The sequence below is a fragment of the Verticillium nonalfalfae genome (assembly GCF_003724135.2).
Source record: "Verticillium nonalfalfae strain VnAa140/NRRL 66861 chromosome Unknown scaffold_68, whole genome shotgun sequence".
NCBI classification, from domain to species: Eukaryota; Fungi; Ascomycota; class Sordariomycetes; order Glomerellales; family Plectosphaerellaceae; genus Verticillium; species Verticillium nonalfalfae.
Genome location: NW_021167293.1, coordinates 114982 through 129125, shown reverse-complemented (window position 1 = coordinate 129125; position 14144 = coordinate 114982). Strand labels below are relative to the sequence as shown.

The window sequence follows — 14144 nt, the reverse complement described above, 5'->3', positions numbered from 1 at the left end:
CACAGCAAGTTGATTCTGATGCAGGAACGAGCTGCACCGTCGTCCCTATTTGATCAGACGTACAATACACTCCGCAACTTAGCTAGAGGAAAATGGGGGAGAAATAGCTAGGCCTGAAGCCTTGTGGATTTCTGATGGAGAGAGAAGGCTGTGCTATTGACGCGTTGCCGTCCAAGTTCATCATATGATTGATGCGACAGTCAGTCGGTCCAGTTGCCGGAGTAGTCGTGTTGGAATGGAGGTCGGCGAGGATGAGGTGGCCCGATTTGGTACGTTTGATCGACATGAAGCTCTAGGACTACCTACCCTACCTACCTACCTACCTACCTAGGTACCTGGGTATGAACTGGGGGCGTTGATTTGGTGAGACCAGTAGTGGATGGCCCCCTGGTAGATTGCAGTTATCCAACCAAATGAGCCCCACAATCTGTAGCCGTGCCGACCCACCACTGGCCACACGTCTCCTGACACATGCCGTCGCGACTGGGGTCCATACGGTAATCTGGGTCGCGTAAAACTTGGGGGAGCCTACCTCTTGCTTTGGGCAGTCAAGGTGTTGGCAGGGACTTGCAGGTTAATCCACAACTCTTTTCTACCACGAACACAGCTGCTGCCTCACAAACGCAGCAGGATAGGCAGCGGATAACCTGAGATACTTCGCCCTCTAATCTCTCTCACCCCCAACGTCCTCTTTGCTTGCGTGCAAGAGCTCTATCCCACCATCCTTCGATTAGGCCGCCCGCTCCATCGACACCCCTGAGTTTACTACCTGTTCAGCCAAACCGATCACGTCTCGACCATGACGACTGCGTCCCTCTAGATACCCATCACGACCACAGACACCGACCATTCGACATGGAGGTGGCATCACCACAAAGCCCCGGAGCAAATGGGGTTGCTGCGGCTCCCTTCCCAACGATCGACCCGGTACGCGTTGTCGAGCACCTTGTTTCTGCCTGCGAGATAGCTCTCGGAGCAACCAGAGAAGATCTTGAGGCTTCTGGCAGCTTGTTGCATAAGAGCCGCTACACCGATACGATGCAGCGTTGCAACCGATTTGCCACGGATGTTCAGACAACCTTGTACATCCAAAAGGACATAATTCCATCATCGGGCATCCAGAACGGTGACGAGGAGCCAAGTGCGTCAAGCAACCCCCCCAGACCTGATCAGCTTGTCACTAATGTTCAACACCTCGCAGAAGCACCATCCTATACGTACACCCTCACACCTGAGATCTCCTCTCTTCCCACAACCGTTTCGTCGCTCAGTCTCCTCAAGCGTTCGCAGCCGATCGATCCCGCGCTTCCTCTGTCCTCTCAACTACTTCTTACTAATCTGCCTGGCCCGGCTACTCTTAATGCCACTGTTGGCGAACAGGGCCCTTCCACTTCAGCTTTCGAGATTCTTCACTCTTACGTTCACCACGTGCTGGCCCCGTACTTCGATGCCAATACCAAGAGCCAACAGCTGGCAAACGGCTCACGAGGCCGTGGAGACGTCGACTCCAAGACAGGTATCCCGGTCACGAAGAAGAGGTGGAACGATCTGGAACTTAGTCTGCTGCATCTGCAACAGAATGTTGAGATCCCGGAGGTCTCGCTTATTTTTCACCATGTCGTCCAAGGTGCTCTTGACGATGCCGCATCTAGGCACTCGAAGCCAAATCTCGAATCGATCCCTGCCGCGACCCTTGGCGACAGCAGCTTCCTCAACAACCTCCAGAGCAACGTCAATAGCTGGATTAAGTCGATTCAAGTCATCACAAAGATGACCAAAGACCCATCCGGCAACTCTGCGCAAGACTTCAAGTTTACAGCCAGTCAAGAAGTGAACTTCTGGCTGTCCATGGAGTCGGCACTGGAGGGTATCGATGCACAGCTGCGTAGTGACGGAGTGACATTGACTCTCGATATTCTCAAGAACGCAAAGCGTTTCCAGGCAACCGTTAGTTTTGTCGCCGACACCGGGTTGAAGGAAGCCGTGGAGAAGGTCCAAAAGTACAACCAGTTGATGCGAGACTTTCCCCTCGACGAGCTTCTCTCTGCGACGTCTCTTTCGAAGCTCCAGGACGCCATTGTACAGATCTTCAGTCACTTGAACAAGAAACTGAGGATCTGCCCCTATCCCATCCGAAGGGCTTTGCCGCTCGTGGAAGCAATCTCGGCCGACCTAGACGACGTTCTTCACCGACTGCTCCCTGGGATTGAGATGGTGAACCTCGATTACCAGGAATTCAAGGGTATCATGAAGGCTTGCGACGACATCTTCCGGACGTGGGACGACAGCATCAAAGAGTTTACAAATGTTGCTCGTGAGGTCACGCGCAGGAGGAACGAAAGGTTCATCCCCATCAAAGTCAACCCGAGACACGGCGAACTCCAGGCGCGACTCAACTACGTCAGCACGTTTCGAGACAACCACGAGCAACTGCAGCGCACTATTGTCAACGTCCTAGGACCCAAGGCCACGGGTGGCGGTGCTGTCGAGACTACCGTGTCGAATGGAGCCATTGTCATGGAGGAGATGGGCGATGTGGACGCCGTTGAGGAAGTCAAACAGGCTTGGGAAGCTCTCCGCAATGTCGATCTTCTGGATGTGTCCGCCGAGGGTACTCAGAGATGGGCCCGAGCGGAGAACCTCTACAATGAGCGGACCTCGCGAGTCGAGAATTCCATCATCTCACGTTTGCGTGATCGCCTCGGAACCGCAAAGAACGCCAACGAGATGTTCCGCGTCTTCTCCAAGTTTAACGCCCTCTTCGTACGCCCCAAGATCAGGGGCGCCATTGCAGAGTACCAGAATCAGCTCATGGAGCACGTCAAACAGGCCATCAATGGACTTCACGAGCGCTTCAAGCAACAGTACGGCCACTCGGAAGCCCATGCCATGGCCCAACTACGAGATCTGCCTCCCGTCTCTGGTGCGATCATATGGGCTCGACAGATTGAGTTTCAACTCGACGGTTACATGAAGAAGGTTGAAGATGTTCTCGGTGCCGACTGGTCCCTGCACGCTGAGGGACAGAAGCTGGAAAACGAGAGCAACTTGTTCAGGAAAAAGTTGAACACCCGGCCAATCTTTGAGTCCTGGCTCAGCGATGTCCAGAGGCGTCAGATCTCTATTTCTGGCTACCTCTTCGACATTCGCAGAATCCGTTCTGCTGGTGGCACCCTCGAACTCCTTGTCAACTTTGATCCGCAGGTCATCACGTTGTTCAAAGAGACTCGCAACTTGATGTGGCAGGAGTACAACATTCCCCATTCCATCAACACCGTCTCAAAAGATGCAAAACGGGTCTATCCATTTGCTGTCAGCCTCATGGAGAGTGTTCGCACTTTCTCGCAGATCACACGCCAGATTTCCGAGATGGGCGAAGAAGCTGTTCTATTATTTGGCTACCGAAACGAAGCTTATGCGTTGGTCAACAAGGGCGTGCCGCTGCGTTGGGAATCGTTTGTCAACACCCACGAGCTCTTCTTCTCGGGCAAGAATAGTTCCATTCTTCCAGCCGGCACAGAGTACGGTCTCGCAGGACGAAGCGCAGAAAGCAAACACAGTCTTTTCATCCGCGAGTTTGCCGCTGCTGCATCGCTGATGCAGAGCAAGACTGCCTTCCTGATGTCGATCCATGTTACAATCGAAGAAGCTTTGTCACAGCTCAGCACGTGTCCATACGAACCATACGCGTTTCAGTCCCGTCTCGAGACCATCCAGAAGGCCGTTGACCAGCTGAACCTAGAGCAGTACGTCAACCTGCCGTACTGGGTCGAGAACATGAACCAAAAGATCAAGGAAGTGCTTCTTGGACGTCTGCAACACGCCATCCAGTCATGGATTCAGGCGTTTGAAGATGACTATCTTGACGACGGCCGACGTAAGAGAGCCAACGAGAGCAATGACGAGGCGAAACCGGAGGGCCCGACGATCAAGCGCTTGGTCCACGAACTTACCATGCGAAACCAAGTCATCTACCTGGACCCGCCTCTGGAATTTGCCAGAGCGAGCTGGTTCGTCCATCTTCACGACTGGCTTGGTGTTGTCTGCAACATGAAGAAGATCAAGGCCACCCGGTACCAGATGACCCTCACTACGGCAACTTCTGAGGAACCCCGGTTCGACGACTTGCCTGGCGAGTGTACTGATCTGCTGAGCCGGGTCTACGTGTCTGTCGAGAAGAAGCTAAGGGAGCTTGGCGCTTATGTCGATAAATGGTTACAATTCCAATCGCTCTGGGACCTTCAATCTGAGCAGGTCTACGAAGTTCTCGGCGACCAACTGTCAAGGTGGCTCCAACTTCTCCAGGAGATTCGCAAGACGCGCCAGACTTTCGACACCCAGGAAGTCAGTCGTCAGTTCGGGCACACCACCATTGATTATGACCAGGTTCAAACCAGAGTCAATGCCAAGTATGATCAGTGGCAACACGAGATTCTCATGAAGTTCGCAAGCCGGCTCGGCACTCGCATGCGCGAGGTCCATGCCGACATTGAGAAGGCTCGCCGTGAGCTCGAGGGCCCGCGTTTGGATGCATCCTCGACTGCTCAGGCTGTACAGTTCATCACCATTGTGCAAAGCTGCAAGCGTAACGTCAAGGCTTGGGCACCTGAGATTGACATGTTCAGGCAGGGACAGTCGACTCTCGTCCGGCAACGCTACCAGTTTCCCAATGACTGGTTGCACATTGAGCAGATCGACAACTCTTGGGGATCCCTGACTGAGATCTTAGAGAAGAAGGCTAAGGTCGTTCAAGACCAAACCGACGCTCTACGTGCCAAGATTACGGCCCAAGACAAGCACATCAGCGACAAGATTGCCGAGATCACGGCTCAGTGGAACGAAGAGAAGCCTGTGTCAGGAACTATCAAGCCCGATCACGCCTCTGCCACTCTAGCTAGCTTTGAAACCAAGCTGTCCGAGCTACAGAACGAGTCTGAGATGGTTGGCAAGGCGAAGGAGGCGCTCGACCTCCCCGCCAATGTTGACAACTCTTTGGCCGCTGTTCTCGAGGAGGTTCACGACTTCCAGTCTGTCTGGTCCAATCTTTCCACAATCTGGTCTAGCCTCAACGAGACGAAAGAAACACTCTGGACTGCTGTCCAGCCCCGAAAGGTGCGATCCAAGATCGACGACCTACTTAAGAGCACCAAGGAGATGCCGAGCCGCATGCGCCAGTATGCCGCTTTCGAACATGTCCAGTCCATCCTTAGGGGCTATCTCAAGGTCAACTCCCTTCTCTCTGACCTGAAGTCTGAGGCCATTCGCGATCGCCATTGGACCAAGATCTACAAGCAGATCAGACCCGGGAAGCGGTACTCGCCGGTGTCGTTGACACTGGGTGACGTTTGGGATCTCAACCTCGTTGCTACAGAAGTCATCGTCAAGGACATCATAGCCCAAGCTCAAGGAGAAATGGCTCTGGAAGAGTTTTTGAAGCAGGTTCGCGAGACATGGACCAATTACGCACTCGAGCTCGTCAATTACCAGAACAAATGTCGCCTCATTCGAGGTTGGGACGATCTCTTCACCAAGTGCAGCGAAAACCTGAACTCTCTACAGGCCATGAAACATTCTCCTTACTACAAGGAGTTCGAAGAGGAAGCTTCTTCGTGGGAGGACAAGCTCAACCGCGTCCATGTCCTTTTCGACATATGGATTGATGTGCAGCGCCAATGGGTCTACCTGGAGGGTGTCTTCACAGGCAATGCCGATATCAAGCATCTGCTTCCCATCGAATCCTCACGATTCCAAAACATCAACAGCGAGTTCTCTACCGTCATGAAGAAAGTCTACAAGCAGCCCTATGTTTTGGATGTCCTCGGCATCGCGAACGTGCAGAAGTCCTTGGAGCGTCTTGCCGAGCTCCTCAACAAGATCCAAAAGGCCCTTGGTGAATACCTTGAAAAGGAGCGTGTGTCTTTCCCGAGATTTTATTTCGTTGGTGACGAAGACCTTCTCGAGATGATAGGTAACAGCAATGACACTCTTCGCATCGCCAAGCATTTCAAGAAGATGTTTGCTGGTCTTTCCGGCCTGATAATGGACGATGAGACCATCATCTCTGGCTTCACTTCCAAAGAGGGAGAGGCTGTTCGACTAAAGAAGGAAATTTCGCTCGTCAAGACGCCGCGCATCAATGACTGGCTGACGCTTCTCGAGAATGGCATGAAGTCGACTCTTGCCGAGCTTCTTGCCGACGCTATCGCCCAGTATACGCCCATCTTCGAGTCTGAGAGTATTGGCAAATCAGTCTTGATCGAGTTCATGGACACATTCCCCAGTCAGATAGTCGTCCTGGCTGCCCAGGCGGCTTGGACGACAGCTGTAGAACAATCCCTCGCCGACGGAGGAGTGACGCTCCAGTCGCTCTTTGACCGGGAGGTACAGGTGCTTCGCCACCTTGCCGACACAGTGCTCGGAGACCTCGAAGTCATCCAGCGCAAGAAGTGTGAGCAGCTCATTACAGAGTGTGTTCATCAACGGGATTGCGTTGAGAAGCTTATGAAGCTGAATGCAACCACGCCGACTCACTACCTTTGGCTCTTGCAGATGCGCTACGTATATACGCCAGAAGGCGACTTCCAGCAGCGTCTGCAGGTCAAGATGGCCAATGCCAAGCTCAACTATGGCTTCGAGTATCTAGGAGTGCCAGATCGTCTCGTCCGAACCCCTCTTACCGATCGATGCTTCCTCACCCTTACCCAAGCTCTCGAACAACGTCTCGGTGGCTCACCGTACGGACCAGCCGGTACGGGAAAGACAGAATCGGTTAAGGCACTCGGCCTGCAACTTGGACGCTTCACCCTCGTCTTCTGCTGTGACGATACCTTCGACTTCCAGGCCATGGGCCGTATCTTCCTGGGTATTTGTCAAGTCGGTGCCTGGGGCTGCTTCGACGAGTTCAACCGCCTCGAGGAGAGAATCCTGTCTGCCGTGTCACAGCAGATCCAAAACATTCAGCTTGGTCTCAAGCAAGGTGCTGAGGATGATAAGTCCCAGATTGAGCTCGTTGGTCGCCAGCTCCGCGTGAACGCCAACACCGGCATCTTCATCACAATGAACCCCGGGTATGCCGGCCGTTCCAACCTGCCAGACAACCTGAAGAAGCTCTTCCGTAGCGTGGCCATGTCCAAGCCTGACAAAGAGCTCATCGCAGAAGTTATGCTTTACTCTCAGGGTTTCAACCAAGCCAAGTCCCTGTCGAAACAGACTGTGCCATTCTTCGACAGGTGCTCGGACAAGCTGTCCAAGCAAGCACATTACGACTTCGGACTGCGTGCACTCAAGAGTGTTCTTGTCAGTTCTGGAGGCCTGAAGAGAGCCCGCTTGACTGGTGGTGATGGCGTTGACGTCGTAGAGGCCGAAATTATCGTGCAGAGCATTCGAGAAACGATTGCGCCGAAACTCATCAAGTCCGACGTCGAAATCATGATGACCGTCGAGGGCGTTTGCTTCCCCGGCGTACAGTATGTCCCCGCCAATCTGGTGGCGCTCGAGGAAGCCATTCGTACACTGGCCGCTGAGAGGCAGCTCGTCGTCAACGATACATGGATGACGAAGGTTATCCAGTTGTACCAGATACAGAACATTCACCACGGCGTCATGATGGTCGGAAACTCTGGTACAGGCAAGTCTGCGGCGTGGAAGATTTTGCTGGATGCTCTGCAAAAAGTCGAAGGCGTTGAAGGCGTGCATCATGTCATCGACTCCAAGGTCATGTCAAAAGAAGCCTTGTACGGCAATCTCGACTCGACCACCCGTGAATGGACTGACGGTCTGTTCACGAGTATCCTGCGCAAAATCGTTGACAACCTTCGTGGCGAGGATTCGAAACGTCACTGGATTGTTTTTGATGGCGATGTTGACCCTGAGTGGGTTGAGAACCTCAACAGTGTGCTCGACGACAACAAGCTCCTGACGCTTCCCAATGGTGAGCGCCTCAACTTGCCTTCGAACGTTCGGATCATGTTCGAGGTTGAAACCCTGAAGTATGCTACGCTCGCTACTGTCAGTCGTTGTGGTATGGTGTGGTTCAGTGAAGACACTGTCTCTCCTCAGATGATGGTCGAGAACTATCTGATGACCCTTCGCACCAAGCCTTTCGAGGACCTTGATGAAGACAATGTTGCGTCGGCTCAGAGCCCGGCTAAGGCTCTCGCCCTCCAAACTCATGTTGCCGATCTCCTGAACTCTCACCTTACAGGCGAAGACTTTATTTCGTCAGCCCTTGATGAAGCTCGGGACTACGACCACATTATGGACTTCACCGTGGCACGTGTGCTGAATACTCTCTTCTCGCTCCTCAACAAGGCAGTTCGAGACATGATTGAGTACAACGCCCAGCACTCTGACTTCCCCCTTGAGCCAGAGCAAGTCGAGGCCTACGTTTCCAAGAAGCTGCTGCTTGCTCTCGTCTGGTCTCTCACTGGAGATTGTCCGCTGAATGACCGCAAAACCTTCGGCGACGCCGTTGCTGGTCTAGCAAGCTTCGGCTCACCGCCTCTCGATGGTGCCAGCTCTCTCATCGATTTCGATGTCTCTCTTCCCAAGGCAGAGTGGACGCAGTGGCAGAACCAGGTTCCTACTATCGAGGTCAACACTCACTCCATCACACAGACTGATGTGGTTATTCCCACTCTGGATACAGTTCGCCACGAGGATGTGCTCTACTCCTGGCTCGCTGAGCACAAGCCCCTTCTTCTTTGCGGCCCGCCAGGTTCGGGTAAGACAATGACGCTGTTCAGCGCTCTCCGCAAACTTCCCAACATGGAGGTTGTGGGCCTCAACTTCTCAAGTGCTACCACTCCAGATCTTCTGATCAAGACCTTTGAGCAACACTGCGAATACAAGAAGACACTGAACGGCGTGATACTGTCGCCTACTCAGATTGGAAGGTGGTTGGTCATCTTCTGTGATGAAATCAACCTTCCTGCGCCTGATAAATATGGCACGCAACGAGCCATATCTTTCCTTAGGCAGCTCGTCGAACATAACGGCTTCTGGAGGACATCTGACAAGTCCTGGGTCACGCTTGATAGGATTCAGTTTGTAGGTGCTTGCAACCCGCCGACCGACGCTGGCCGTACTCCATTGGGTGACCGATTCCTGCGACACGCCCCTCTCATCATGGTTGACTATCCTGGCGAGCTTTCTCTCCAGCAAATTTACGGCACTTTCAACTCCGCCGTCCTTAAGATCATCCCCACGCTCCGTGGCTATGCTGATCAGCTCACGCAAGCCATGGTTAAGTTCTACCTCGAATCTCAGCAACGCTTCACCCCCAAAATCCAGCCACACTATGTTTACAGTCCTCGTGAGCTGACACGATGGGCCCGCGGCATTTACGAGGCGATACGCCCGCTGGAGAATCTGTCTTTAGAAGGTCTTATCCGTATTTGGGCGCACGAAGCTCTGCGACTTTTCCAAGATCGTCTTGTAGCCGAAGATGAACGCCAGTGGACGGATGAGGCAGTACGGCGCATCGCAACCCAGTACTTCCCCAGCATCGACGAGCAGCAGGCTCTCGGTGGGCCCATTCTGTTCTCGAACTGGCTATCAAAGAACTATGTCCCTGTGGACCGCGAGCAGCTTCGAGACTTCGTCAAGGCTCGTCTCAAGACATTCTGCGAGGAAGAAGTGGACGTGCCTCTCATTCTCTTCAACGACGTTCTGGAGCATGTTCTTCGTATCGATCGTGTGTTCCGCCAGCCTCAGGGCCATTTGATTCTCATCGGTGTCAGTGGAAGTGGCAAGACAACTCTCTCTCGCTTCGTAGCCTGGATGAATGGTCTGAAGGTCTTCCAGATCAAGGTCCATGGCAAGTACTCTGCTGAAGACTTCGACGATGACCTCCGCGACGTCCTGCGGCGCTGCGGTTGCAAGGGCGAGAAGATCTGCTTTATCATGGACGAGTCCAATGTTCTCGATTCGGGTTTCCTGGAACGGATGAACACCCTGCTGGCCAACGCCGAGGTTCCTGGTCTCTTCGAGGGCGACGACTTTGCCGCCCTGATGACGGCATGCAAGGAAGGTGCTCAACGTCAAAACCTGCACCTTGATTCTCAGGAGGAGCTTTACAAGTGGTTCACACAACAGATTGTGAAGAACCTGCACGTCGTCTTCACCATGAACCCGCCCGAAGACGGTCTCGGCTCCAAAGCAGCCACCAGTCCAGCGCTGTTCAACCGTTGCGTGCTCAACTGGTTCGGTGACTGGTCTGATCAGGCGCTCTTCCAAGTAGGCCATGAGCTTACCCACTCCATTGACCTGGATCGGCCCAACTTCCACGCACCTGATTCGATTCCCGTCGCGTACCGCGGGCTCTCTTTGCCGCCATCGCACCGCGAGGCGATTGTCAATTCCATGGTTTACATTCACTACTCACTTCAGCGCTTCAACGTCAAATTACAGAAACAGCAAGGCAAGGTCACTTTTCTCACGCCCAGGCATTTCCTTGACTTCGTTGCGCAATACGTCAAACTTTACAATGAGAAGCGGGAGGACCTTGAGGAACAGCAGCGCCATCTCAATGTCGGTCTAGAGAAGCTCCGCGACACCGTCGACAAGGTTCGCGATCTGCGTGTCAGCCTTGCGGAGAAGAAGTCGCAGCTTGAGCAGAAGGATGCCGAGGCAAACGAGAAGCTGCAGCGCATGATTGCCGACCAGCGAGAGGCTGAGCAGAGGAAGAATACTTCTCTCGAGATCCAGGCTGCTCTAGAGAAACAAGAATCCGAAGTTGCTTCAAGGAAGAAGATTGTGTTGGAGGACCTTGCGCGAGCCGAGCCGGCTGTCGAAGAAGCCCGCGCCAGCGTCAGCAATATCAAGAGGCAGCATCTCACGGAAGTCCGATCCATGGGCAATCCACCTCAAGGTGTCAGACTCGCTCTTGACTCTGTCTGCACATTGCTGGGTCACAAGGTCAACGAGTGGAAGAACATCCAAGCGATCGTGCGCAAGGACGACTTCATTGCTAGCATCGTCAACTTCAACAACGAGGAGAAGATGACCAAGCCTCTGCGCGTCAAGATGCGAAACGAATTTCTGTCGAACCCCGAGTTCACGTTTGACAAGGTTAACCGCGCCAGTAAGGCCTGTGGTCCGCTAGTCCAATGGGTGGAGGCGCAGGTCACTTACTCAGAGATTCTTGATCGTGTCGGCCCTCTGAGGAATGAGGTAGAGCAGCTCGAAGAGCAGGCTCTGCAAACGAAGGCTGAAGCCAAGGCCGTGGAAAACACCATCAATGCCCTTGAATCAAGCATTGCGACCTACAAGACCGAGTACGCGGCGCTCATCAGCGAGACGCAAGCCATCAAATCCGAGATGGAGCGAGTACAATTCAAGGTCGACAGGAGTGTCAGGCTCCTTGACAGTCTATCATCAGAGAGAGTTCGCTGGGAGGAAGGAAGCAAGTCTTTCGAGACGCAAATCAGCACCCTCGTTGGCGACGTCCTCGTCGCCGCGGCTTTCCTCGCTTACAGCGGTCTTTATGATCAAACCTTCCGAAAGTCAATGATGGAAGACTGGCTGCACCAGCTTCATCTTTCCGGAGTCCAGTACAAGCAACACAATCCTGTGACCGAGTATCTTTCTACTGCTGATGAGCGGCTCGGCTGGCAAGAGAACAGTCTCCCCGTGGACGACCTCTGCACCGAGAATGCCATCATCCTGAAGCGCTTCAACCGCTACCCTCTCATCATCGATCCATCTGGGAGAGTCACAGAGTTCCTCCAGAAAGAGAGCAAGGATCGTCGCTTGACGGTCACTAGCTTCCTTGACGATTCCTTCACCAAGCAGCTTGAGAGCTCTCTCAGATTCGGTAACCCAATCCTGATCCAGGACGCGGAGCATCTCGACCCTATCTTGAACCAAGTCCTCAACAAAGAGTACCAAAAGACTGGCGGTCGTGTTCTCATCCAGCTCGGCAAACAACAGATTGATTTCTCGCCTGCTTTCAAGATCTATCTGTCTACGCGCGATCCGTCCGCAACCTTCCCCCCCGATATCTGCAGTCGAACCACATTTGTCAACTTCACGGTGACGCAGAGCAGTCTTCAGACACAGTCCCTGAACGAGGTTCTCAAATCCGAGCGGCCAGATGTGGACGAACGACGGTCAAATCTCATCAAGCTGCAGGGAGAGTTCACGGTGCACCTGCGCCAGCTTGAGAAGCGCCTCCTCCAAGCCCTCAACGAGTCTCGTGGCAACATCCTTGATGACGATAACGTCATTGAGACTCTGGAGACCCTCAAGACAGAGGCGGCGGAGATCTCGGCAAAGATCAGCAGTACTGAGGGTGTCATGGCAGAGGTAGACGAGATCACGCAACAGTACAGCATTATTGCTCGTTCCTGCAGCACTGTCTTCGCCGTGCTGGAGCAGCTGCACTACCTCAACCACTTCTACCAATTCTCGCTCCAGTACTTCCTCGACATTTTCCACTCTGTCCTGCGAGGTAACCCGAACTTGGCTAATGAGACGGACCATAATGTCCGCCGGGATATCATCGTCAAGGACCTGTTCGTCTCTGCCTTCAAGCGAACAGCTCTGGGTCTGCTCCAACGCGATCGTATCACCTTAGCCATGCTGCTTGCACAGGCCTCGCCATACCCTATGGACAAGGGGCTCATCGACGTCATCCTAGACAAGCGTGTGGAGGGCAAGGATCTCTCCACCGAGCCAGATGCCCGAGACGAGGCCTTTGCCAGAGCGGGCCACTTCAGCGCGCTCAAGGACAAGCTGGGCAGGGCCGCCTCTACTGACTGGGACACTTTCCTCACCGAAGAACTTGCAGAGAACTTTGTTCCCCAGATCTGGGACGACAACACATCGGGAAATGACCAAGCACTGCTATCTCTTCTGCTGGTTAAGCTTTTCCGCCTTGACCGTTTCGTTCCTGCTGCAGAGCGCTTCGTGACGCTCGTATTTGGCTCTGACCTCTTCGATATTGTGGAGGATCTTAAGGAGACTGTCACCCAGGTGCCTGCCACCAGACCTGTCGCCCTTGTCTCTAGTCCTGGCTTCGATGCCAGCTACAAGGTCGACAACTTGGTTGAGAGAATGCGAGTCAACTGCACCAACATTGCCATGGGTTCCAATGAAGGTCTCGCCAGCGCTGACAAGGCCGTCACCAACGCCGCACAAACAGGCTCGTGGGTCTTGGTCAAAAACGTTCACCTCGCACCGTCTTGGCTTCAAAGTCTGGAGAAACGCATGGATTCTCTCAACCCCCACTCGGACTTCCGGCTGTTCCTCTCCATGGAGTCGAGTCCCAAGATTCCCGTCAACCTCCTGCGCGCTTCTCGGGTCCTCATGTACGAGCAGCCTGCTGGCGTAAGGGCCAACATGAAAGACTCGATGTCCTCGCTCTCAACACGGTCTGCAAAGAGCCCTGTGGAACGTACCAGGCTTTACCTTTTGCTCGCTTTCCTCCACGCCGTTGTCCAGGAGCGTCTGCGCTATGCCCCCAACCTCGGTTGGAAGGGTTTCTGGGAGTTCAATGACAGCGATGTAAGCCTACCCTCTCTGAAACATCGTGAATGAAGGCGCTAACAGGTTCACAGTACGAATGCTCGGCATTCATCATTGACACGTGGATCGAACAGGCCGCCGGGACTCGCACGAACATTGCGCCTCAAAGCATACCGTGGGACATGATTCGCTACCTCGTTACTGAGACTTACGGCGGCAAGATCGACGACGAAGGCGACTTCCGCCAGCTCAACAGCCTCGTCGAGTCATTCCTCACGCCTGCAGCATATGACATTGGGCACAAACTCGTTGAGGGGCCTGATGGTTCTGAGGAAGGCAGTCTGGTTGTCCCATCCGGCACGTCTCTACCTGAGTTCACAGCCTGGATTCACAAACTTCCCGAGCGCGAGCCGCCCACGTACCTCGGACTGCCGGCCAATGCAGAGAAACTGCTGCTGGTTGGTCTGGGCCGCAGCCTGATCGGGAATCTGAAGAAGGTGATGGACACTCTGGACGAGGGCGAGCAGCTCATGGCTGAAGCTTAGTAAGCACTGCTGTTGGGCGTGTATGTGTGTCATTTTATCGCAAACCGGCGAGTTGCGTTGACGGCTGTTCATTTTCACCTCATTTCCTGTGCACTCTGTTTTTGATGCGGCGCATCGTGGTGGGGGAGAAGG

General features: G+C 53.8%; 1 protein-coding gene across 1 annotated transcript; it reads left to right on the top strand.

Moving 5' to 3' along the window:
* Positions 1-855: 855 nt before the first annotated feature.
* DHC1 (Dynein heavy chain cytoplasmic) lies at positions 856-14012 on the top strand (the record flags this gene model as incomplete). The annotated part of the gene is made up of 3 exons (XM_028642077.1): positions 856-1141; positions 1202-13506; positions 13560-14012. 3 exons carry the CDS (start codon positions 856-858, stop codon positions 14010-14012), a joined length of 13044 nt encoding a protein of 4347 aa, XP_028494042.1.
* Positions 14013-14144: the final 132 nt, after the last annotated feature.